We start from the raw sequence: 26,568 nt of genomic DNA, 5'->3' as shown, positions 1-26,568 counted from the left end.
AGTACCTTCATTGGGAAATCCTTTTCTGTATCCATTTCTACTAATAGCTGTAAGCCTTCTGCTCTCTGAAACATCAGGTCCCACATTATTAGAGACTAACATTTTTTTTTGGTTAGGATTTCAGTGTCATCCAATCTTTTTGTGGCACTACCTGAAAGATATGGGAATCAAATGGCATAAATTTGAACCTGTGTATAAACCCTGCTATAAATATGAACATGAGAACCTGCATGATATACATGTCAACATGTCTAAACCTGGTCAATATCTCCTGGACAAATAAGGTTGGAGGCAATCTTTTCCCAAACTCTTAAGGTGATATGATAGAGCCAGTCAGTGCTGTCTGCATACAGCTTATTTTGTTCAGCCTTAATCTCTAGTCAAACGAGTTTTGTGAGTGTTAGAAATGCTTCAGAAACCATTTGATCAGTAACAAGAGAATGCCAAAATAAACAATATGTATGTATGGCTCTCATGTCACAGTCAAATGTCTTCAAGCTGCTATGTGTATCCAACCTAAATTTTCATCCTTGGAAACTCATCCAACAACAGAGTGTGCCCATTGTCGGCTGAATGCCTTCTAATTAGTCTTCATTACATTAAAGCAGGTGTATACAATGGAGTGCAGTCCAGATGTTGTTGGACTACAATTCCCATCATCCCTTATCAGACATGCTAGTGGGCCTGATGGGAGTTGTGGTCCAACAACGAGGTTGCTATGTTGTAATTATTTAATCACTGAGGCTTTAGTTTGTCACATGGCTTAGCCACCTGTTTATTCATTATTTATTTTAACAATTTATCTACCACTTAATTACAGCAGATGGGATTCAGCTCAGTTGCCGGCATGCATAGAATGCATTGCCCACTCAGACAATAGGACTTCTGCCCCTCTCATCCATCCTATACCCCTTAAATCTGTTCTAGAGTGCTGGGCAGAAGTGTGGTTTTGCAAGCAGATCTCATTCTCTACGTGCATGCCCTACTTAGCATTATGTTGAATTCCACCCAATAGTCTCTAAGCAGTGTAGAAGTAATGGAGTACAGTAAATATAAAAAATCAGTTTAAAATATAAAATCAGAAATCAGTTAAAATGCTCAAGGGAAGGAATAAAGTATTCAGTAGATGCCAGATGTTCAACAGGGAGGCCCTTCTGACCTCAAGTGGGAAAGAGTTCCATAAAATTGGGTCCACAATACTGAACACACAGCTCCTGGTGGATATAAGCTACTTATACTAGCAATGGGAGGTCCAATACTGTACAGTGAATGCCCTGAAGATCTCAGGTGGTTTTTGAGATATTCTGGACTCAGATTAATTTGAGCAATAATCTGTCCTCTTCAGCAGCCTAGTCTCAGTATTTTGCACCAGTTTGCAGCCTCTAGACCAGCTCAATGTATTAAGTACAAACCTAATTCTGTGTCTTTTCAAAAAGACGTGCAACATGATCATGCACATGTTCCTTCAGAAGTCCTGGGGTAGGTTCAACAGCAGGAATCCAACATAGCACTCTCATTCTATCAGTGCAAGGTTTTCTGCACGCACAACAGAACATTATCCTCTTCTCCTCCTGCCCCCCTACATCTGTTCTAGGGGTTCTCCCAACCCTCTGGAGCAGATTTGGCATGCACAGTGGAAGGGGGAGGGAGTCCTGTTGCGGAGGCAGAAATCCTTACACTGATGGGACACGGTAGTTAGATACCACTCAGTGAAATTGAATCCCTAGTAAATATGCTGACATTGCAGCCTTTAAATGTCAGAAATGTTTTAATGACTGAAATGCTGAAGAACTATTAAGCATGCTGATGGGGGAATGACAAAGGAGCTTGTCTGTCACTGTTAATGGTGATTCTTGGCCCACAATAGTTCAAGAGATGAAAGTGGAACCTAACTTCTAAGTCAAAGAGATGTCTAGCAAAGAGATCTACTAGAAAGGTGGTCTATGCATATGGCTAATGAATTCAGCTTTTAAAATCAGCAAGTAAATAATATATAGGCACCAACCAACCAAAGACTTGGCAGGCTGAATGCAAGAGGCTCCTTTCACACAGTTCTCTGTCAGCATGTTCTCTCCACATGTTCTCTGTCAGCACATAGGCTATCTGATCAGATCTTCACTGAACCCATGTCGGTCATAGGTTGGGACTGTTGGGCAGGTTGGCATTGGGGTGGTGCCAATGAATGAAGCCTTCCATTACGTGCTCAGTGAATATGTGGAGCACAGTGGGTGAAAATGGTGGCACAGTCTCTGTGATATTTGTCTGAGACAGCTTTGGAAAAGTATTTTGGCTATTGAAGTATGCTGCGGCAAAAGAAGTGTTCCCTTGTTACTCAGTTTGTAGTTGTTAACACCAAAACTTTTCTTTCTCCCCACCCCGCTGTTCTCCTTTTCCAGTGCTTTATGGGCAAGATGGCCTCCATGCATCATGTGAAAAGAAGTACTGTGGCCGGGGAAGCAAGTGCGTTGTGAACAAGGAGACCGATAAGCCCGAATGTAGATGCATAGATGACTGCAAGCCCAGTTATATGCCGGTGTGTGGATCTGATGGCAAATTCTATGAGAATCACTGTGAACTTCATCGAGCATCCTGCTTGCAAAGGAAGAAAATCTACATTATTCACAGCAAAGACTGCTTCTTCAAAGGTAGGACTTTCTGCATGATAAACCAAATCTGGAGAATACATGTCACCTACTTTCCCTTGTCAGATGATGCACTGTTTAATTCTATAGAAAATGCAAATGCAAAGGATTACATCAAACAGATAAAGCGTGTTCTCACTAAAGTAGAGCACGTGTTGCAGATGGGGCCTAGCAAGACACCCCGTAGTTGCCAGGCAGGATAAGATAGAGGGGCCTGGCAAGGATTGGCTGTTTGAGTTGCTGGGATAAAATTGATGTTGCCAATTTGGGGGTGGGAACAGGTTATTTAAACAAGGTTCACAGCAAGCTGCTTTCTCTTTCAATGTGGGAACGGGATCACCCGCCCACCCTCCCTTGTGGGCTTGTGCTTTGACCTTGCTATGCCTGTCATGGGGTCGTCCGCCTTGGTGTGGAGGCCTGGTAGGAATTTTTCCATTTGGCTGATTAGTGTGTGCCATTTGGTTTTTGCCTACTGCGTAGCAAATCGTCACAACTTGTAAGGTTGGCGGTTTGGCATTGGTTTAAATTGGTTGGAGGAGGGGTATGGATTGGCTGTGCCTGCCCCTCCAATGCTGCTGCTGCACGGGAATTCCGTTAAAGGAATTCAGGGGCTTACCATTCTTTTGTCCAAACCCCTGGAATCGGGTGCGGGCCGCTTAAGCCCCTGGGAGCATGCGGGGAGAAGCTGAGGGTCTGTGTCGCAGCTCCAGTTATCCCTGATCTTGTTCCTCCACACTGGCTTTCGCTGGAATCCGGGATTCAGTGCTGTCCCCCAAGGCGGGGGGACAGATAGTCATAACCAATGCCTAAGCAACCACTCACAATTTGTATGTTTAATAAATTTGTGGCCAAAATTATGCCAAAAACCTTAAACAAAAATTTATGAGTGATGTGTGAGTTATTGGGGTAGGGGTGTTTTGGGGGACCTCAGCACGCAAGTCCACAAACCGTTATTAAAAAGGAATTGATCTATGAACTAGTAGACAACTGAGTTATTTGCATATACTGTATATTAAGCATATCAAGCAAGTTTCCAATTAAGCAATCATTTGCTGTTTTGTTAATCTATGAAACTTAAAAAGAAAACAGTTGGATGAAAATATAATTCGTGCTTAATAGCTGGAAAAAGTGGTGGTCAGTGCCAAGTACTGTTAGGATTTTTTTCTGCATAGATCAGAGAAGTATAATTGTGTTGTCCCTAAAGGTAGAGAATATGTAAATGTATCTCCCCCCCCCTCCCAATAATGTTACAAGCTTTTGAACTCTACAAACATTTTTCAAGGAAAAGTGTTCCGAGCAAAAGGAAAATAAGATGATATAAGTCCTTATACAGTCACACTAAGAGCTGACTTACATGAGAAGCAGGACACAGTAAGACACCCTAAAACGGTCAGCCATATTATTTAAAATGGCTTTTTTTTTTACTGTGTGCTGTTCCCACCCTCATTTATACTTTTAGTATGCCAGCAATCATTGCTGAGAGACATGCCCTTTTGGCATGGTTCTGGAGAACAGAAAGCATAAACAGGGCTCTTGTTGGGACATGTTAGTGTACTTGTATATGCCTATTCTTTACCATTCTTCTTTATTATGGTGGCCAGATGTGCTTCTTCAGCCCAAAGCTACAGACACCTGTGATTATGAATAGACAGAACAGATTCACGTTCTATTAGTTCTTTGCGCCAACTTGAATTTGACTAGGAACAAGCCCTTCATCCAACTAGAATCAATGAGAGCAACTGAGGATAACAAGAACAGATCTCTGCCAAAAGGAATTTTCTTCCTCCAGAGACTTACATCCTCTGTGATTTATCTGTATTGCTTTCTAGCCATCTAAGGAAAGGAAATTTCTACAGATTAAACCAGGGACCGGGAACCTGTGATTCATCACATGGTGTTGCATTCAAATTTCCATCATGGCCAATTTCCAGCTAGCATGGCCAATGGCCAGAGATGATAAGAGCTGCAGTCTCAGTAGTGGGGTTGGAAAAAATATTCACATCTAGCAATCCATGCTCTTCTTTGGTTTCAGATAGTACATGGGTAAAAGGTAAAGGTAAAGGGACCCCTGACCATTAGGTCCAGTCGCGGGCGACTCTGGGGTTGCGGCGCTCATCTCGCTTTATTGGCCGAGGGAGCCGGCGTACAGCTTCCGGGTCATGTGGCCAGCATGACGAAGCCACTTCTGGCGAACCAGAGCAGCGCACGGAAACGCCGTTTACCTTCCCGCCGGAGTGGTACCTATTTATCTACTTGCACTTTGACGTGCTTTTGAACTGATAGGTTGGCAGGAGCTGGGACTGAGCAACGGGAGCTCACCCCGTCACGGGGATTCGAATTGCCGACCTTCCGATTGGCAAGTCCTAGGCTCTGTGGTTTAACCCATAGCACCACCCGTGTCCCTTAGTACATGGGTAGACGAGTCTAAAAAGCCCAGGACTCAAATTTTCACGACTGTCTAGCAGCAAGGGAGGCTCATTTACCAGAAGTAATGTATTTAGTGTTAATTCTGAAAGTGTTTACTTGAGTCTGACCACACTAAGTCTCAGTGGCAAAAGTAGCAATATTCACTAAAATGTATTTATTTATTTATTTATTTATTTTAAAAAATAATCAAATACTTTATTATATGCACTTCACAAGTAATGATAAGAGTAGAAGAATGGCCTGCTTTGTGGCTAGGCAACATAGCTGCAGGTCAGGGGATCGTGGCCTGCTTTGAAACTTACAAGGTGATATTAAATAGCCCACTTATGCATACCCGCCAACATTTCTCCAATGAAAATAGGGACGTCCTATTCCATTATGATAATATTACTGTTTATACCCCACACATCTTACTGGGTTGCCCCAGCACTCTGGGCAGCTTCCAACACATATAAAAACATAATAAAACATTGAAAAATAGGGACACTTGGAGGGTATGCTTATACCCAGTGCTTTTTTTCTGGGGGGAAGCAGGAGTACGTATACCCCGAAACATTTTGTAAATCTAAGTTTGGCCTCATTGAGGGGCAGTATTTGAATATGAGTAGGAAGAAGAGGAGGAGGAGGAGTTTGGATTTGATATCCCGCTTTATCACTACCCTAAGGAGTCTCAAAGCGGCTACCATTCTCCTTTCCCTCCCCCCCCAACAAACACTCTGTGAGGTGAGTGGGGCTGAGAGACTTCAAAGAAGTGTGACTAGCCCAAGGTCACCCAGCAGCTGCATGTGGAGGAGCGGGGAATCAAACCCGGTTCACCAGATTACGAGTCCACCACTCTTAACCACTACACCACACGAAAGTACTCCTAAACATTTTTTAGGGGGAAAAGCATTGCTGATACCCCATAACTGAAATATTATCCAAACTGTCTTTAGGCAGAGGTTGTGTCTTACTAGCACCAAGAAGCTTAAAATCAATTCAGCAGCATGCTCCGTCACCTTTTTAAAAAAGCCCTCCAAAACATATTTTTACATAAATGGCATTTGCCAGTTGTACGATTTGTCATACAAGACATGATCTAAGAAAAGATCTTAAGCACTTTTTAAAAGCATTGTTAAATGAATGAGTATCTCTTCACTCCCACTGAAATTGATTAGATTGAAAAGTTCTTAATGTTGGGTGTAGAATGCCTGTTTTGTTTTCTTAGTGCATGTATTAACCAGACTACAATCTATGACTGTTTGTGTAAGATTAATCAGATGGGGGTCTCTTTGTGGGCCTTTTGCCCTTTGACTTCTTCAGTGCAGATGAAATTCCCTATGGAACATGATCTGACTGACACCCCTGCAAATTGAATTCCTTTTCCGACACAGTTAATCCATATCCAAGTGACAAATCTCATGCCCTTTGCACATAACTAGAGGTCAAGAACATTGATAGTGTGCCAGAGGCACCTAATGAGTGACGCCAAAGCTGGGGCCCACCATCTCGGTTTTTATAATACTTTCCTGCATGTTTTTGGGTTTGGTGGTGGAGTGGGAACTTGTGGGAAGTTTTATCGGAAATAATTGAGGATGGTTTTATCAGAAACCATAGACAGATGAAGTGGTGTGAACCCGGGGAAGTGTCTGTATTCTGTGCACAACACAAAACAATGCTGCACACTAGAGAAATCTGTGTGGTTTGGTTCTTCTTTGTATTCTAGCCACACACTTTAAATACAAGGGCATCAGCAGCATATTTGCAATTGTTGGTGAATTGTTTGTTGCTCTTTTGACAAGTATATAATACCCCTCTCCAAAAAGGAGAATGACCAATGTTAAGAAGTTCATATGTGAGATTTCCATCCTGGAGTAATATGGAATAAATCCATTAAGGCTACAATCCTATACACTTTTACTTGGGCATAAACCCTGTTACACTCAGTGGTGCTTACTTTTGAGAAGACATGCTTAGGATTGCACTGGATGTAAATGTCAAGAGAGACCATTGCAATCTTGTGAGCATTTAAAAAAAAAATCAGTTTGATACATATCCCTTCTTATAGTTTTCTGTTGCAAGCAAATTCCAGCTTGAATTTTGTTACTTCCTAGAAAAGTCAGATATTGGAAAAACTCATTCTTATGTGTTTGTTAATGTGCTCACCTGTGTTGTTGTTTTTCCTTTCTTTGAGACCTGACCCAGATTTGTGGCTGCTTCTAAAATTAAGTTATCTACCTTTTATATGTTATGCACATAAAGCATGAATGTGACAAGTGTGTTTGCAGGCATGTGTAGATCATCCTCAAAACTAGTTGGGATTGACTCATGGTTCCTGTGGGTTACATGCTTAGCAAACTGGAGTTTGCTGCTGCATAATGTGAGAAGTAGGCACAACACATACTGTATTCAGTTTCTTCATGTAGGAATTGTTTCTAGTAGATGCTGGCGGGCATGTTTGTTTTTAAAACTATTTTATATATCTATGAGTCAATCTCCTCTTGACGGCCTATGTAAAAAAAAAGGTCATTTTCGTAAGTCTATGTGAGGATTCTGATTCCTGATTTGATTATTTGGATTCAGGATCGAAATAGTGCTTCAGGTTAAGAACTTTGCTTCAGGATGAGAACAGAAATCGTGCTCCGGCGGTGCGGCGGCAGCAGGAGGCCCCATTAGCTAAAGTGGTGCTTCAGGTTTCTACAAGAAACATGGTCAACTAGAGATATTAAAATCAATGGATTCTCCTCCTATACGAAACCCGCATTGAAAATAAACACGAAGGGCCGGCCGAAAGCAGGGTTCTGTTGTATGATCAAAGACAACTTAGGGTTTGAAATCAAGCAGTTAGAAAAATGCTTGCCACTTGCACAAGCCCTACTTTTAACCCAAAAAGACGATACTTTGCTACTTGTAAATGTCTATATCCCCCCATCCAAAAACAACAGCAACAGTGAAAATTGGTCACAACTAACCTTTTATATAGAAAATTTGACCGATAAATACCCAAATGCCTCATTGATAATAGCAGGTGATTTTAATGCCAGAGTGGGAACCAACAATGAACAACTATGTAGCAAACTAAATTGGAATACTGATAATGATATCGCACATGCCTTGAAAATAGGACGATTCTCCAGAGATAGGGTTGTAAACAACGAAGGCTTACGCCTACTTGAATTATGTAACAACTTTAATTTGCAGATTGTGAACGGTTCAACAAAAGGCGATAGAAGCGGGGAGTTTACATACTTCTCCCCCCGAGGATGCAGTGTCATCGACTATATTCTTGTCCCTTATAATATTATAAATTCGATCATGGACCTCAAAATTGGAACGCGTACTGAAAGCGACCATCAGCCATTATTGTTGTCTATTAACTTAAAGGATGAAACCAAGATAACTAAGCACAATATTATAGAACCCTCTCAATACAAACAAATGACCCAATTAAAATGGTCCCAGGAAATGAGTGCAGTAGTGGGGCAAAAACTTACAGCCAACCTGAGAAAACAAGTATTATCCAACTTAAAGACCACTAATTCCTACAGCGATATTCCGAAAATTTATAATGAGATCTTCCAAATGTTCGTAGAACTTAGTACTCCACCTAAAGTTTGGGTACTTAAACATAGCGCTAGCCCTTGGTTTGACGATGAATGTTTCCAGCTAAAAAGAAAACTGCGCCAAACATTTAAAAATAATCGCACTAAACTAGAGCCCTCTTATCTTGATGAAAAAAGAAAATATCATTACATTCTGGCCGAAAAGAAACAGAAATATGCAACCCAAAAATGGCTACAATTACTCGACTCAATTCAGAGTAAAAATAACAAAGCGTTCTGGAACCTAGTGTACGGAGGATTGAAACCCGAAAATCAACTAACTCTACCACCAATTGCAGAATCCAAATGGTCCCAATATTTTACATCGGTATTTAACAATCTACACAGTGAACTTAAAGGAAATGAAACCACTAAAAATAAAATCAATAAACTCCAGGAGTGGCCAAGGGTAGAAGAAGAGGAAATTAGAGAGATAGTTAAAAATTTCAAATCGGGGAAATCTCCTGGGCCAGACGGTCTACCAATAGAATTATTTAAGACCTATATAGATTGGTGGGCAGAACCCTTAGCTCAATTGTTTACTCTCATAGATAAATATGGGATCATACCTGAGATATGGTTAAGATCAATAATTATCCCAATCTTTAAAAATGGCGACCCAAAAGAACCAAGGAATTATAGACCGATAAGCCTATTATCAGTGATAGGGAAAATCTACGCTAAGCACCTTTTATCTAAACTCCTTACCTGGATGAAAAATCTAAATTTACCAGGGAAAGAACAAATAGGTTTCTCCAAAGGTTGCTCTACATTAGACCATTGCCTTATACTTATGCATTTGGTTGAAAAATACAGATCTCAAAGGCAATCTAAGATATATGCTGCTTTTGTAGATTTTCGTGGTGCATTTGACTCAATTGACCGCCCAAAGCTGTGGAGGAAACTCGCAGAATTAAAAATTGATCAGCGCTTATTGATCCTAATAAAAAATCTATACTCTTCCAATATCTGTCAAGTCAAACTTAACACCAAAGGTCACCTTTCATCAGACATCCCAAACTCGAAAGGGGTAAAACAAGGGTGTATTCTTGCCCCCTTCCTATTTAATTTATTTTTATCAGATTTGCCAGATCACCTTCAAAAAATAGAATCACATGCCCCTAAACTTAATCAGAAACCAGTTTCTCTATTATTATACGCAGACGATGCTGTTCTACTATCATTAACGAGCTTGGGTCTGAAACGCCTTATATCTTCTCTGATCCTTTACTGCGAATGTAACAAGCTCTCTATAAATTACGAGAAGACAAAAATTTTGGTCTTCTCGAATGGTTGGAAATTAGAGAAATGGAAAATAAGAGGGCAGGAAATTCAACAAGTGAAAATCTATAGGTATCTGGGAATCTTATTCCAGAGCAATTTAGGGTGGGCAAATCATTGCACAAATGCCATAAAACAGGCAAAGTGCACCTCATCAGCTGTTGCCCGTTTTTATTATCAGAAAGGCAATCAATTTATTCCTGCGGCCAATCAGATATTCCAAACAAAAGTGCAATCCCAGATACTCTATGGAATCCCGCTATGGGTCCAAGCATATAATAGTGATCTAAAAAAGATTCACTCCAGCTTTCTGAGACGTATTCTTGGACTCCCAGCTGTGATCAAATATGAAACAATGTGTGCAGAAATAGGCATACACACAATGGAATATTGGGCCTGGTCCACCTCAATAAAGTACTGGTTACGCTGCCATTTTCGCTGCCCTCCATCAAGTCTGCTCGCTGATTTGCTCAAAGACTCCTACAAATCAAGATGGTATCAGTACCTCGAAAAAAAGATTGAATCTTTAGGCATCGAGCTGGAGCCCCTGTACAATTCTAATGAGCAATACATTTTCCATAATATCCTAACTAGACTAAAGGATGTCGAGAGGCAAAATATTATGGCAGCTGTAAACAAAATTTGTTCGCCCATATTCTATGATTTAAATATCTTAGATAGCAGAGCCAATTACGTCACCAAATTAATAATTCCAGCCCAACGTAGGGCTTTTATGCTGGCCCGTTTGAATGTTTTTCCCTCAGCATTTGTCAGGGGAAGATATCAAAACATCCCTAGAAATAAGAGATTCTGCAGATGTTCTATGAATGTCCCGGACACGGTAGAGCACATTCTCTTTCAGTGCCCATTGTACAGTACGCTCCGTCAACGCGTGCTGTCCCCTCTTCTGGGTGGTCTGGAGCCCCAACAAGGTGAATGTGTGGGATTCTGCCTATCCGACGTTGACCAAAGGGTAACGGCGGGGGTAGCCGAGTTTTTGGTAGCAGTCCTCCAAGGAGCAGGTTAACAAGGAAAACCACTGATTTTATATGTATATATATATATATGTATGTAGCCAACTGCTGCCTTTCTGTTTATATCTCAAGGCTTTTATATGTTTCTTTCTCTTTTATCGTTTTATTTGTATAATGCCTAATAAAGGTTTGAATAAGAATAAGAAAGAACAGTTTCAGGTTAAGAACGGACCTCTGGAACGAATTAAGTACTTAACCCGAGGTACCACTGTAGCTACTATGCCTTCATTACAATCCAACATCCTGGCCAGCTCTACCCTTTGCACAGCAACCTACAGCGTTCTTCAGGGAGCTGCACAGAACCCTGGTTAAAAAGCAAGTACAGAGCCTCCATTCTTTCAACTGGCTCAGCATACAGCACACTTGGTTCTATTTCCTATCCTCAGCCTGGAACTGTTCCTGCATTACATTAAGGACTGCTTCATGATAAGGAGCTGCAAATGCCGTGGTGCTTTGTCCAAATTATACAGAGGGTCACGATTAAATTTAACATGGCATCAAATGCAGAACAGCTTGGGGTGGATTTCATGGAAATCCATGATCAATGTTAACATACGTATTACCTCGATTACATTGTGCTGCCTGAGGCAAAGCCCCAGGATCAACACTTTAAAAAGTCTTGTTGCTAATTAAACTCCTGTTTCATCTACCCACTCCTTTCTAAGGCTGAAATCCTATGCATGCTTACCTGGGAGTAAGTCCTATTTAACTCAGTGGGGTCTACTTTTGAGTAGTCCAACAAAGGATTTTTCTGTATATCCTTTTTCCTTCTGCCTGCCCATCAGCCTGCCCATCTTTCTCAACACACACAGAAACCCTTTGCTATACTTAGGGGAGAGGAGCCCTAGGAGTTTGGACTGGAAGGGAAGGGGAAGGAGAAGGAGGAAAGGAGAAGAATGAAAAGGACAATGAAGGGAAGCCAAAAGGATGGAGGGGAGGGCAGAAGAATAGTGGAAAAGGTAAAAGGAAGATGAAATGGCAGAGGGAGAAATCAGAAGCAAGAAAGAGAAGGAAAAGAAAGAGGTAGGCAGACAGAAAGCATTGTAAAGTGAAAAAACGAAGTAAGCTGAAAAGTGGGAACATCAATATAATATTAATAAACAAACAAACAAACAAATTTATACAAAAACAAAGGCTGTCAGCAGCAGCATTTCACAGTGGCCATAGCAACCACTGCTTCCTTTGCCTGTATCCTCTGATGGCCTTAACACTTTGCACAGCATGCAACAAGCCGATCCTGTGATGTGCTGCCTGAACAAACTGGCTCACTTTGCCCAGTGGCTGGGATGGCTCTTTTCCATGAGTTGTGTCACAGGGCTTTTTCAAACGCTCTTGTGCAAGGGGTGCTGCATGGGAGCTGCCACTTATTTCCTGCCAGTCCACATGGGAAGCTGATCAAAACATTCCCACAGCAAACCATGTGGAGGTGGGGTTTGGCAGCAGCCACTTTGAATACGCATGATGGGGTGAGCTCCAGTTACTCTCTCCCAGCTTCTGCCAACCTAGCAGTTCGAAAGCACACCAGTGCAAGTAGATAAATAGGTACCACTCTAGCAGAAGGTAAATGGTGTTTCCATGTGCTCTGGCTTCCATCACGGTATTCTGTTGCACCAGAAGCGGTTTAGTCATACTGGCCACATGACCCAGCAAGCTGTCTGTGGACAAACGCTGGTTCCCTTGGCCTGAAGTGAATGAGTGCCACACCCCATAGTCGCCTTTGACTGGACTTAACCATCCAGGGGTCCTTTACTTTTACCTTACCTTTACTTCTCTAAGAGCATTCCCCATCCAGCACAAGTTTGCCTGCTTTGTTTCCTATCATTTTTCACATCAAACATTATCTTATATGTGAAACATATAGAGTCACATATAAAATTCTGCTTGACATTAGTCATGCTTGTAGAACCAGCTATTTGTATTGACCGGGTCAGTCAAATAATGCCTTTACTGGGACCAGTTGTGTGGCAGAGAACTTTCAAAGTTACAAGAACTCTTTCTTAGGTTGGATGCTCAAAATATTATGTGTGGAGGTTTTTGGGAAAGGATATGCAGTTTGCAGTTGTGCAGTTTGTTTCAGGCCTAGTTTTCACCAGCAGAAGTTGTGTCAAGACTTGGAGATGGGCAGAGCAATCCAAACCCCCCTTACACTGGGTGGCTGAGGGGTTGAATGAGGCAAATGTGTCTCTTCACCCAACTCTCCTGGTTGAGTCAGCCTCCTGTCTACCATTGTCAATGGAATAGCCCAACTGTCATTCCATTGGTATGGCCCCTCCTACTTCTACTTGCAGAACAAATGGGTGGGCCATGGGCAGGAATGCCGTTGGTAGACTGCATACCATTGGCAGGCAGTGAAAGGCCCCCAAATTGAGCTTTCTGAAGGTGGATAGTGGAGATGGGATGCCCCAGGATCTGTTGAATCCTGAGCCAGGCTCAGTGTTGTTGTGGGACAACAATGGACCCAGTTTGGTCCCAACTATCCTGTCCCTTAAAGGGACGCGGGTGGCGCTGTGGGTTAAACCACAGACCCTAGGACTTGCCAATCAGAAGGTCGGTGGTTCGAATCCCCGTGATGGGGTGAGCTCCTGTTGCTCTGTCCCAGCTCCTGCCAACCTAGCAGTTCAAAAGCACATCAAAATGCAAGTAGACAAATAGATACCGCTCCAGTGGGAAGGTAAACGGCGTTTCCGTGCACTGCTCTGGTTCGCCAGAAGCAGCTTAGTCATGCTGGCCACATGACCTCAGCCAATAAAGCGAGATGAGCGCCGCAACCCCGGAGTTGGTCACGACTGGACCTAATGGTCAGGGGTCCCTTTATCTTTATCCTGCCCCTTACTTCTGCCATGGCTGCTATGAGAAGCAGGGCTGTGGATGTGGTAGTGGTCCTGCCAATCTACAAAGCTGCATCAGTGGAAATGGGGAATTAGAATTGTGCCCTGACATGACAACTCTTCCAGCAAGGGAAGAGTGTTTTTACTGGAGTGGGGACAGATTCAGCTGCTCAGTCCCACTCCCTTGCCTCAGTGAATTTTCAAGGGAACTTCTGCCCAGCAGGGCACCAGGGAAGAATGAGGACCAAAGCAAACAAAAAGAAAAAAAACCCTGCCTGGATACTCCTGGTTCCATATGGACACAAAGTACTTTCTGTGTCTGTACTGTGTCCCTCCGCAAGTTGTCAGACTCCATCTCCCATCAGCACCAGAGAGCATGGCCAAAGGAAGATGGAAGTTATAACCAACAGCATACAGAGACCCACAGGATTCCCACCCTGGAAGAACTAGATTTGAATGTAATTTTATTTTTCAGAATATTCTGTAGGCCACTTTGAGAACCTTTCAGGGATGTAAAGCAACATATAAGAATTCAAAATACCGTATTTTTTGCTCTATAAGACTCACTTTTTCCCTCCTAAAAAGTAAGGGGAAATGTGTGTGCGTCTTATGGAGCGAATGCAGGCTGCGCAGCTATCCCAGAAGCCAGAACAGCAAGAGGGATCACTGCTTTCACTGCGCAGCGATCCCTCTTGCTGTTCTGGCTTCTGAGATTCAGAATATTTTTTTTCTTGTTTTCCTCCTCCAAAAACTAGGTGCGTCTTATGGTCTGGTGCGTCTTATAGAGCGAAAAATACGGGAAGTAACACACACCCTTTTATAGAAAAACATTCATTGTACATAGAAAATAAGCTCAGGGAGAAAGATTTGAGCCTAGCCATCTCCTTGACTTTGGAACTTTTTTATTTTAGAAGACAAAAAAATGATGACTAAGGGGAGACATGATAAAGGAACATGAAATTATGTATGCTATTGAAAAAGTGGCTATAGAATTTCTCTCTCTCACACACAACACATTAGATCTTGAAGTCAACCAGTGTAATTGATGGGCAGTAGATTCAAGATGGATAAAAGAAAGAAAAGTACTTTGTCACATAATACATAATTAGTTTTACTGCCATGAGATGTGGTGAGGGCCATTGGTTTCAATTGCTAGTAAAAAGGAATTAGACAGATTCATAGTGGATATGCCTCTCAGTGGTTATTAGCTGTGATCACTGTTTCTGGCAACCTTTAAATTATTTGCTATGGGAATATGTGGCTGGTTTTAAATGTTTTAAACGTGTGGAGCATTTTAATTGTATTGTTGTGCTGCTTTGTTGCTACCCCAAGCTCTTTGGGAGGGAGAATGGAATAGAAATTAACTAACTAAACAGCTGTATGGAACCACCAGCTTCTGAATACAACCAAATGCAAGCTTCTGAAAGAAAGGAAGGCTTTTGCCATTGTGCCCTGCTTGTGACTATCAATAAATAACTGTCTGGCTAGCACTGGATGCATGTACAAGGTGGGCCTTTGGCTGAGTCTAACAGGGCCCTTATTATGCTCTTATGACTGAATTTCATTAACAGAGTTAGCAGAACTCACCAGATGGGGCAGAGCTGCTATGCTGGCTTCCTGGCAGGTGGGTCACTGCTGAAGTGGCAGGGAGGTCAGTGTGGTGTGAACACACTAGCAGAGCCAGTCTGGCACACCTGCCAGTGTGTTGGCACTGTGCCAACCTCCCTGTTGCCTCATTCCTCCCGGTAAGCAACAGTGATGCAGCTCCTGGGAAGTTAGTGTAGTAGCTCCACCCCAACTGGAGAGCTATTTTTGACAATTAGGATCTTCTCACTGTAGGCTGCAGAATGACCTGAAGTTGCAGATCTTTGCCTCCACAGCCTACAAGTTGTGTGACCTAGTTGTATACATTGTCTGTTGGTTCAGGGTCACTGAGAAGTAAAAATAACTCACTCAAAGTTTTTTTAAAAAAAAATATTGAATGAAAGATAATGAAAAACAGCTAAAATTCCCCACAGAGTCACACCACACACAAATTAGACTAACAAAGATAAATGGGAAAAGAACAAAAGCAAGTGATTAGAGTACAGCATGCACTTTTACAATTTTGTTTGAGAGCATCAATTTCTATAGGAGCAACGACCCTGCAGAAAGAGAACTGGAATCAAAGGGCATTATCAAATACTGTGAAACTTACTGCTGTTAGGCACAATTATACTGGAAAAGCTCCTGAAACTTCCAATCAAATATTCAATATATACCATCTGCTGCTGAAGGAAATCTTTGATATGGACTTCAGTGATAATTTTATTTTTTGATTTTTTTTGTTAGATCAGTGGGCATTTAGACCACCTGAAATTTAATCTGTGCACAGCAAACACAGGGAGGAAAATACAAATCATTTTACTGAAGAATACAGAAAGCTCCTTTATTCAGAGTCAGACCACTGGTCAATCTAGCTCAGTATTGCTCACGGTGCCAGAAGATCTCCAGGGTTTCATACAGGAGACACTCCCAACTGGAGATGTCAGGGATTAAACCAAAGCAAATGCACTAGCACTGAACTACATCCATTGAACTTTCCTTCTCACCTTCAACTGATATGAGAGGCAGGGCTGTCATATATTTAAAATAGACACCCCCACCGTTAACTGCATTAGCTTTGAGGGTTTTGGGGGTTTTTTTATACAATCAAGTGGTGCATAAATTTTGTAAACCAAATAACAGTTAGTCACTGAGAACCCATCAGAATAAGTGCTTTCAGAACTGTAGCAATAATAATTTACAACAACGTGGGACAGAAAGAAGTAATTGAATTTTAATCTGTGGAATGAAATCTCACCCTGTTCCTACACCTTCTCTGGTTAAGCAGTTTGTCATAAATATGCATTTGCAAGAGTAATAATTGTGTAAGCCCATGTATAAAATTGCACTTGACAAACGTCTACAGACCTAATTCTGAGAATCTATTAGATTTCACTTCTTACATCTCATCTAATTTCTGCACATCTATGAATCTTATCTAATAACCATTTTAAAATGGTCATAATGGCCACAGTATTTCTAAGAGGGGCACTGGAAATGGAAAAGACTGAATGAATTCTTGGAATGAACACTAAGCCTTGGAATACATGGTTGCTAATATATCCTGACTGAGCCAATTAAGACTTGTCACCAAAGCAAGGCCTGTGGGAAGGTAGGGAATTGCTATGCTGGGACTCGGTCTGGCTACCAGTATCTTCTACATGAGCCAAGGCACAAATATGAGATTGGAGTGACCATGTGTCCTCTATAAAGTAGAACACTCCTCTTTTTGAAGGGCTTTCAAAGATCAGGCCTTCACTTGAAGGAATCTTGCATTTCAGGGGCTCTTTGAAACCCTGTTTGTTCATTCTTCTCTCTCTCTCTCTCTCTCTCTCTCTCTCTCTCTCACACACACACACACAGAGAGAGAGAGAGAGAGAGAGAGAGAGAGAGAGAGAGAGAGGCTATCTGTGAGCCAGTGAACAGAGATTATTTTGGTGCCCCTTCAGCCCTTTTCCCCAGGAAGATACAGATTTATTGTTGAAAATGAATTGCTGGCCAATGGTCCCTGTCAACGTAAACTCCTCAGGTTTGCTGAAGGCCAACTACATGGATGTCTTTAAGCTTTTCCTTGATTGCTTTGGTCCTGAGGAAAATTCCCCTTCTGAAACTACTATTTGCATTGGGAGGAAATTCTCCATTGCTTCCAATGTTCTTAGAGGTAAAGGGACCCCTGACCATTAGGTCCAGTCGTGGCCAACTCTGGGGTTGCGGCGCTCATCTCGCTTTATTGGCCGAGGGAGCCGGCGTACAGCTTCCAGGTCATGTAGCCAGCATGACTAAGCCACTTCTGGCGAACCAGAGCAGCGCACGGAAACACCGTTTACCTTCCCACCAGAGCGGTGCCTATCTACTTGTGATTTATCTACTTGTTCTTAGCCCAAACTAAATTCAGAGGAGGGATTTTTTTAAAAAAAAGAGGAGTGAATGGAAATAATTAAATTCCCCACCATTTATGCTCTAATTATCACCCTGACTCCACTGAAGCAATTTGCATTTAAAAACAACAACACCTTCATATTAACTGCAAATGCACATTTGGTGCCACTTCTGCTTTGGCCCCAGAGTAGCTCTTGTCTCTTTATAACTTTTGTCATTGTTGATCACTACTAGTTAACATTTATACCTGCAGCTTGTCAGATTGCTTCTCAGTAAACCAAGCAGGAAGCAATTAGCAGTTGACTCATGTGTTGTATTCATTTATATTATCCCTTAAACAACAGAGATCCATTTTGAAGAGCCCATTTCAATATGAAAGGAACAGGCAAACCTATAAATGGAGTACCAAAAGAATGAGATTATTCACATTTTAACATTCTAATGTGCTTGCTAAATTGTTGCTCAGAATGAATGGAGTTAATTCTTTATCTTTATGGTAGCACAAACTCACTCAACTCAGAAATTTGTTTTTTGAAAGTCTCGAACTCACTATTAATTTTATTTAAGGGAAAATGTCAAAGTGATAATGAATAATTTATTCATACAGTGCATTAACACTTGAATTGGAAGTGCAACTTGCAATGTAGGAAGTGGGAAAATGAAAATGAAAGATGCATGGCGAGGTGGAAGCTCACAAAAGCCGGCTCCCTCAGCCTGAAGCGAGATGAGCATCACACCCCATAGTCGCCTTTGACTATACTTCAGCATCTAGGTTGTTTTTTTTAACCTTACCTTACCACTCTTACCAATCACGGTTTCTTTGAAAATACTTGTTTTACTATATAACACTCTCATGAGGTACATAGACTGTAGTTTTTAGAGATGGGCAACATTCTAACAGCGCACTTTATGCAATGTAGAGTACATTGCAGAATTCCAGTTGAGAGATTAGAGGATCGTGTAATAGTGTGGGCTCATCATCCATGTCCAGAAATGGTCATAGCTGGTGGGCCAGCCAAAGATAGTTGAAAACATTCTGTACAACTAAGTCTCCAGCAAAGTTGGATTTCAGAGCAGGGGCGTAGCTAGCTGCTCCGGCACCTGGAGCAGCGGGGGCGGGGTGAGCTGTCCATGGGGGCGCCACGGCGATCCACCCAGGGGGTGCCATGGTGAGCTGCCCACAGAGTGCGCCTGGCAGACACAAGTCCCATGCTGCCATTTCAGGCAGCACGGGGCCCCGAGCCACCACGTCACTCCCAGGAAAGACGTGGGGCCCGGGCACGATGCAGGCCAGGCCCCTCGGTAAGTGCTGCCCCCACGGTGTGCCATTTGGTCACCCCCTCAAGGATGACACCCGGGGCGGACCGCAGCCCCTGCACCCCCCCTTCCTACACCCCTGTCTCAGAGTACTCCCAGTCTGCAACCTGTTCCTTCAGGGAAATTGCAACCTCATCTAAAACGTTGGCTTACCTAATTCTCAAAACTGGAAATCAGCAATCCAGAGATCCTCTACCTTAATTGGATTTAGTCTCAGTGTACTTGCTCTCATCCAACACATCATGGTGTTAAGAAAGCAGTCTAGCACCTGGATCTGATGACATGAAGAGGTGGATCTGGGTGTCATTGACATACTAATGAACTCCAGATCCCCTAATGAATTTCATATAGGTGTTAAACAGCATGGGGACAGGCACTCCACAACATAACTTTGATGACCCATGAAGCCAAAAGTAGCAGTACATGGTAGCCCACCAGAGCTTTATATGCTTTCTTTTTTTGTTGCCTGCCACTGCAAAAACCATAGAGTTTTCCAGCAACTGAGCTGCTGAGCTAATTTCAGTTTTGTAGGTGACAATTTGCACAGGACTTTCCCTTGTGATTTTGAAAGTGAGTTTTTAAAAGATCCATGTTTTCAAGCACTAATATCCCGTTAATCTGTTTGCATGAAGAAACCTTCCTGAAACTCTTGAGGTTAACATCACCTAATCCTCTTTAAAAAAAAATGAACAAAGTCATGTTTCCTTTTAATGACTGCTATTTTGAAAAGAAATTATAAACTGCTGCAATCCAGTGAGTTTCAAATTATTTGTGACCAATAACCAGAAGCCTGAGCCTTTCATGTGGAATATATTGGTAGTGACAAAAGTGCAATATCTAGTGAAGCAGGCTTTCAAAAACAGGAGGTTTTTGTCTCTCTTCATTAGATTAGGAGCAATGCAATTGCGGCTAGCTTTTGTGTTCAACGACTTTTCAGAATGACATTCCTGTTAATAATTATGAGCATGGTGTACATAACCTGATGTTTTATCAAGTTGCATATTAGTCACAACAATACAGCCATTCCCATCATAGGAGCCCTTTCATTCACTTACTATGCTGTGGGAAGCAACACATTATATATGAAATTAACATTGTATTGTTTGGTCTCATTCTATAATCTACAGTGGTACCTCGGGTTAAGTACTTAATTCGTTCCAGAGGTCCGTGCTTAACCTGAAACTGTTCTTAACCTGAAGCATCACTTTAGCTAATGGGGCTTCCTGCTGCCGCCGCACCACCGGAACACAATTTCTGTTCTCATTCTGAAGCAAAGTTCTCAACCCGAGGTATTATTTCTGGGTTAGCGGAGTCTGTAACCTGAAGCGTATGTAACCTGAAGCATATGTAACCTGAGGTACCACTGTAAAAGCCTGTATTTTGAATTAAGTTTCTGAGATAGCAGAAGGACCATCCACATGTGGAAACAGAGGGATCACTAAAAACATGCCTCTGTCCTAGACTTGTTTTGTCCTTAGCTGAAAAATGGATTGCCCTCATCTTCCTTCATTTTGTTATTCCCATGGCAATTGCTCACTGAGCATTTTTACAACACCCAAAGCCTATACAATTTTTCATTATTTTATTCTTTTGCATACATTTCAATATTTGCCATCAAATTATATTACAAGAGCTGCATTAAGCCAGCCATAATGTCGTATGGCAAGCCTTCAAGGAATACAAATTTTCCACAGTGACAAATCAATGAGTATAATTGCTTGATTGTAAAGCTGAGTAAAAGACACTGGAATGAAAAAAAAAAACATTTGCAGAATCATAATAATTACTTTTCTGTCCAGTATTTTAAACCAATCAGCAATTATAGGTGTTTTTGATAGGTGAGCTGAACGTTTGTTGTGTTCATCGTTTAGCTGCAATAGGTATCCTCTCAAACAGGCATTTTCCCCTCAATAAATATGCTGTCCTCATAAAATTATTGTGGGCTTCTCAGGTATATTTCAACCTTTCTCACTGGTGTCAGTTTTCAAAGTCTTTTCAATCACTTTTCTTGCAACTACTATCTTGTTGATTTGCTTCTGTGAATGGACTCACGTGGATTTACAGTCAAAAAGCAGGAAGTGATAGAATGATAGATAGCAAAGAGCATCAGTATGCAAATCATGTGTTTCCAAGCAGAAAATGGGATGCTGCAGATACACAGAAAGCAATGACCAGAAAAGGCACAATTCTTATTGCATCAAGACTTGAGCATCCCTCACAGACTGTAGCACTTGCCTTATATGTCACACGCTGACTCATGAGAAACTAAAGATCCAATCGCTAAGATTCAATCTTTGTTTGGGGGTCTACTGACTTTGACCTGGAATCAAGATTGAATCAAGGAAACTTGCTTAGGAGACTCACCACAGAAATTGTTTAGCCCCCAGCCTTCAAATGCTCCATATGGAGAAGTTGATGTATATAGGTCAGGGCTGTGACAGAATGCTTGTGTGGTCAGCCCACTTATAACATCTCTTCTAAAAACTCCCAGGTGTTTAGATCTGCTATAGTTGTGATTTTACAAAGCTCTGCTGATTATATAGTTCTTTATGCAGCACATTATTAGTACTCACTGTGGAACAATCCAACAAAAATAGGGTTCAAAATATGTGAACTTGAGACAAGAAGAACACACAAGGCACCATTTAATTTTATTAGTGTTTGAAGAAAAAACCCTTTCGTGATTTTTAATATAGTGCTTGGTCTCTTTGTGTACACACAAAGGAAGAGGGACAACTGCTCAGATTCTTTTATAAATTACTACACCCCATAGAAAAAAAATACATGCAGCTGTTGAAGTCCTACCAAATGTCGGATGCATATTTTGGTGTAATATAAAAAATGAAAGTGCTTTTCTACTTTGGAGCAAACCCAGAATGTGGGCAAGCCATTTCTTTATTCCTGAAATGCAGGGAGTTTTCATGCCAGCACCAAATGTTCTTAGAGGTGTCCATCATGAATCCTGAAACTCTGAATACTTTGGGGAGTTTTCATATGGTAAACCAGGGCTGCACGTTACATCTGGCCGCTGAGAAACACCTTCTATGTGGATCCCTAACACACACACCCTGCTTTTAGAGAAGAAAGGATTGGCCTTACAGGGTGAGTGAAAATGTCCTGAAAAGAGGATTCCAAACTTTGCCTGTGTGCTCTTCAATGTTAAGAGTCATTCTGCAATCTTGCTCTACTGCATCTGGATGCATTCCAAGTACCTCTAATAGTTTCTGACACAGCAAGTTCTGCATAAAAGCAGGCATAAACCTAGACTGACTACTTCCAGGCTTTGTTCCATGTGTTCCCAGGGTTTTCAGGAGGCTCTTATCAAGATCTCTATAGAAGGAAGTATATATTTTATACATCTAGTTAACAAAAATTATATACCACTTGATGGAAAGAAGAAAACCTTTAAGCTGTTTACAAAAAATATCCTCCCTGTGTGTGTTGCAGAGAGGCACAGGCAGCCCTTATTTCTTGATATTTCTTATCTATAATACTGTTGCTGCAGCATCCTGGCTTTGTGCCGATTGTTTTGAAATCTTATCCTTTTGAATGTCTTCCAATATTGGGATGCCCTCTTGTGTTTCAAAATCTATCAAGGGAGCATTTTTTTCTGCAGCAGTTGGTCAAGGGAAATGCATTTTCCAATTGTTGCTCTGATGAAGGTTACTGTTCAGATCTCCACGGCTGAGGAAAGTGATGCTACATGATGAAACGAAAGAGAAAGGCAAGAAGCATGGTATTCCTATGACGCTGGACTTCATTTGGCTATTGGGTAGGGAGAAAATGAGTGGCTAAGTAGAAGCAGCAAATCAAGTCCAAGGGGACTTAAAAGACACATCAGGAAAGATGCAAGTTCAAATTCCTTCTGGTAAGATAAGTGAAGAGAACTCCAAGTTGTATACGTGGCAGAAAGGCTCATAGCTGTACAGTTCACAGAAGCAATGTGGAAAGGGCCTCTCAATTTTAATATTTTACCTAAGACATCAAGTCAGATCCTACTAACTGAAACGTGTAGGTTATTTGGAAAACAACCCACCATGATTATTATGGGTGTGCTGTTGGGTCTGTCAAACAGGAGCTATAAATAGGCATTGATGTGGCACAGTGCTTATTATTTCACTATCACTTTAATAGATCTCCTTTAACCTGGTGCGAAATTGACTTTGGAAAGGTCTCAACTGAACAAGCAGCTCTCTTCAGCAAACAGTATGGAACCCACATATATGTAGTAAATGCTAGTATCTCCAAGTCAGTGGAAAGAAATGGTCTGTCTGTAAAATGTCAGCTGGTGACAGAATTAACTGATCAGGTTAGAAGCATCCGTAAGGCCTGTTACTCAGAGGAATAGTTGATGGATAATTCCCCCAAGGTAGCTCTAATCACTTGATGACTTTGGCATTGAGAAGGATTGCTTCTGTATGTTGTGGACATGTTGTTTGGAAAATGCCAAGCAGGTACATTTCCAAATGATATGAGATTGCATCAGAAAGTGAAAGTTAATTTTTAGGAGGATGCTTGCAACAGCTGCCTGAGGGATGGATTATCTACACTAAATTTAATATTTATTCAGTGCCTGAAAGTGAAATCCCTTGGATTCTGATTGCAATCGGCATTATCAGCTATATGGTTGAATGTGCCTAAGGTATCTTTTCAATCTGATTTCTTCTAGAATATATTTTAGATAGTTTCTCCCTTCATACCTGAAACTACACTACTTCAGCCTAAAGCTTGTTAGTGGATGTTGTCTTTAGCTTGAACCAGGTGAGCAAAGAGAGCAAGATGACCCTGAGTTCCAATTCTTCATTTACAGGTATTGGGTGACAGGCTTTATGTTTGGGGGGCAGAACTAAGCTACTTGATTGATCAGTTAAGTATTTTTATTTATGTACTTGATAGGAAGTGACAGCTCCCCCTCCCCGCCCAGGGACTGCAACTAGCACAATATGCTGAAGCAGTGCCTCAATGGGGCTGACTGCACAAGGCCATGTTGCAGCATTTAAAATACATTTAACTGTTTACACAGGTCAGCCACTGGGCCCAATTAGTCTTGATGTATAAAGTCCTTATAATGGCTTAGGACTCATCTAACTGAAGGTTCATAGCTCTGTTACACATAGGAGGGCCTTCTCAGCAATGGCACCCTGACTTTGAAACATTCTCTCTTCCTCTTGGGGGGTTGGCTTGGATGATGTTCCAAATAATGTATAAGCTATAGGGTCTGTAATACAGTGGTACCTCGGGTTACAAACACTTCAGGTTACAGACTCCGCTAACCCAGAAGTAGTACCTCAGGTTAAGAACTTTGCCCCAGGATGAGAACAGAAATAGTGCGGCGGCAGTGGGAGGCCCCATTAGCTAAAGTGGTACATCAGGTTAATAATGGTTTCAGGTTAAGAATGGACCTCCAGAACAAATTAAGTTCATAACCAGAGGTACCACTGTACTTGCCTTTTTGTCCCCCCACAAATGTGACTACTTTTAGCAAGTGGCTTGAAGCTAGAGCGCACAGTATAATATTTATATGTGCACCACTATTCATATTCTGTCTACACTCATTCCCTTAACATATTTGGGGTTCAGCATCAATCAAGACAATATATTTGGAAGTCTGGGGGAGCCTTTCTTTAGCAGGATTGCCTGAAAAACCATTCTGGCAAATGCATAAGCTGTGTTATTTGTATATACAATGAATGAAACAATTTCTATGTGTTCTGATTACTTGGCATTCTCCATGCGGTGGAAAACAATTTGGGGTGAAAAATGAAAAATGATCCCACTAGTGTAACTGCAATCTACTGAAAAGGTCAAGGGAGCATATCAGACTTCAATTACCTCAAATTATCCAGCATGGAAGTTCTGATATCCACATCTTGTCACAAAGAGTAGTCCAAGCACCAAAAATAGAGATGCTCTTATCGTGTTCTGTACAAGTGACAAGATTCATCACAAGAAGAGCCAATACATTTGGGGGTCCTCAGGCTGGTTGCTATCAAGGCTATGAATTTATTTCCTTCTTTCGAAAGTACCAAGCATATTACTGCCTCCACTAAGCAGTTTTCTTTAAAATAGCATCACTTTCTTGTGATATTGATTGTGCTCTTTAAGAAGGGACTTTTTAAAAAATTGATCTAGTTTTCTACTGGTGCATCAGAGTCCCGAATCACATCTAGTATGGCTCTTCAGTCTTGCCCAGATTAAAGTGCTGACATTGTCAAAATATTCAAATTTTCTACTTAGGTAGACACACACACACACACACACACACACACACACACACAAAACTTGGCCTGAGATCTGCATTGCTGAATTCAGAGAAATGTAAATTTCAAAGTGCTTCCGTTTGCATCTTGTATTGGAAAGTGTGAATTACGTAAATTTGCCTTTAAATACAAACTGAATCAAATTTTGTCCTCCATCCCCACAACCACAACTGCTACCTTGGATGGCTTTCAAAGAGGATTACATAATGGAAGATAAGCCTATCAATGGCTGCTAGTCATGATGGCTATATTCTGCCTCTTAACAGTAGCTGATGGTGTGATGTAGCTGCATTGCTCACTTGACTTCCTTCCAGCTGAATCACTGCTGTAGAAGTGAGGCAACAGTGAGGTCAGTTAAGTGCAAATGCACTAGCAGGAGCACCAGATTGATTCTGCCAGCACGACTGCACCACACCAACCTCACACACCACTCCCTCTCTCCATCCTAGTATTTGGCAGTGACTCAGCTCGAAGGAGGTTGAGTGAACTCTGCAGTTCATCTGAATAAGCGTGTTCTCAATTAAAGGAGAGCGCGTGTTGAGGATGGGGCCAGGCAAGACACCCCGTAGTTGCCAGGCAGGATAGGTTGAAGGGGCCCGGCTTGGATTGGTGGATGGTGTTGCTGGGGTGAAATTGATGTTGCCAATTTGGAGGTGCGAACAGAGGTCATTTAAGCAATGCTCACAGCAATCTGCTTTCTCTTTTGCTGTGGGCACCGGATCATCCGCCCGCCCTCCCTTGTTTTGGGCTTGTGCTTTGACCTTGCTATGCCTGTCATGGGGTCGTCTGCCTTGGTGCAGGGGCCTGGTAGGACTTTTTCCATTTGGCTGATTAGTGTGTGCCATTTGGTTTTTGCCTACTGCGTAGCAAATCGTCACAACTTGTAAGGTTGGCGGTTTGGCATTGGTTTAAATTGGTTGGTGGAGGGGTATGGATTGGCTGTGCCTGCCCCTCCAATGCTGCTGCTGCTGCACGGGAATTCCGTTAAAGGAATTCAGGGGCTTACCATTCTTTCGTCCAAACCCCTGGAATCGGGTTTGGGCTGCGTAAGCCCCTGGGAGCATGCGGGGAGAAGCTGAGGGTCTGTGCCGCAGCTCCAGTTATCCCTGATCTTGTTCCTCCACACTGGCTTTCGCTGGAGTCTGGGAGTCAGTGCTGTCCCCAAGGCGGGGGGTGGGGGTGTGTGGGCGGGACAGATAGTCATAACCAATGCCTAAGCAACCACTCACAATTTG

At 42.0% G+C, this 26,568-nt stretch overlaps 1 protein-coding gene across 3 annotated transcripts in view; it reads left to right on the top strand.

Annotated features, from left to right (window-relative positions):
• FSTL4 (follistatin like 4) overlaps nt 1-26,568 on the top strand; it is a 348,356-nt gene that overhangs the window by 119,178 nt on the left and 202,610 nt on the right. For all 3 annotated transcript variants that reach the window (XM_053376793.1, XM_053376792.1, XM_053376794.1), the window contains exon 4: nt 2,397-2,645. In XM_053376793.1, coding sequence (XP_053232768.1) covers nt 2,397-2,645 — 249 coding nt within the window. The remainder of the gene's footprint in view (nt 1-2,396; nt 2,646-26,568) is intronic.

Source organism: Podarcis raffonei, chromosome 2 (genome assembly GCF_027172205.1).
Source record: "Podarcis raffonei isolate rPodRaf1 chromosome 2, rPodRaf1.pri, whole genome shotgun sequence".
NCBI classification, from domain to species: Eukaryota; Metazoa; Chordata; class Lepidosauria; order Squamata; family Lacertidae; genus Podarcis; species Podarcis raffonei.
This window is presented reverse-complemented; position numbering and strand designations above follow the sequence as displayed.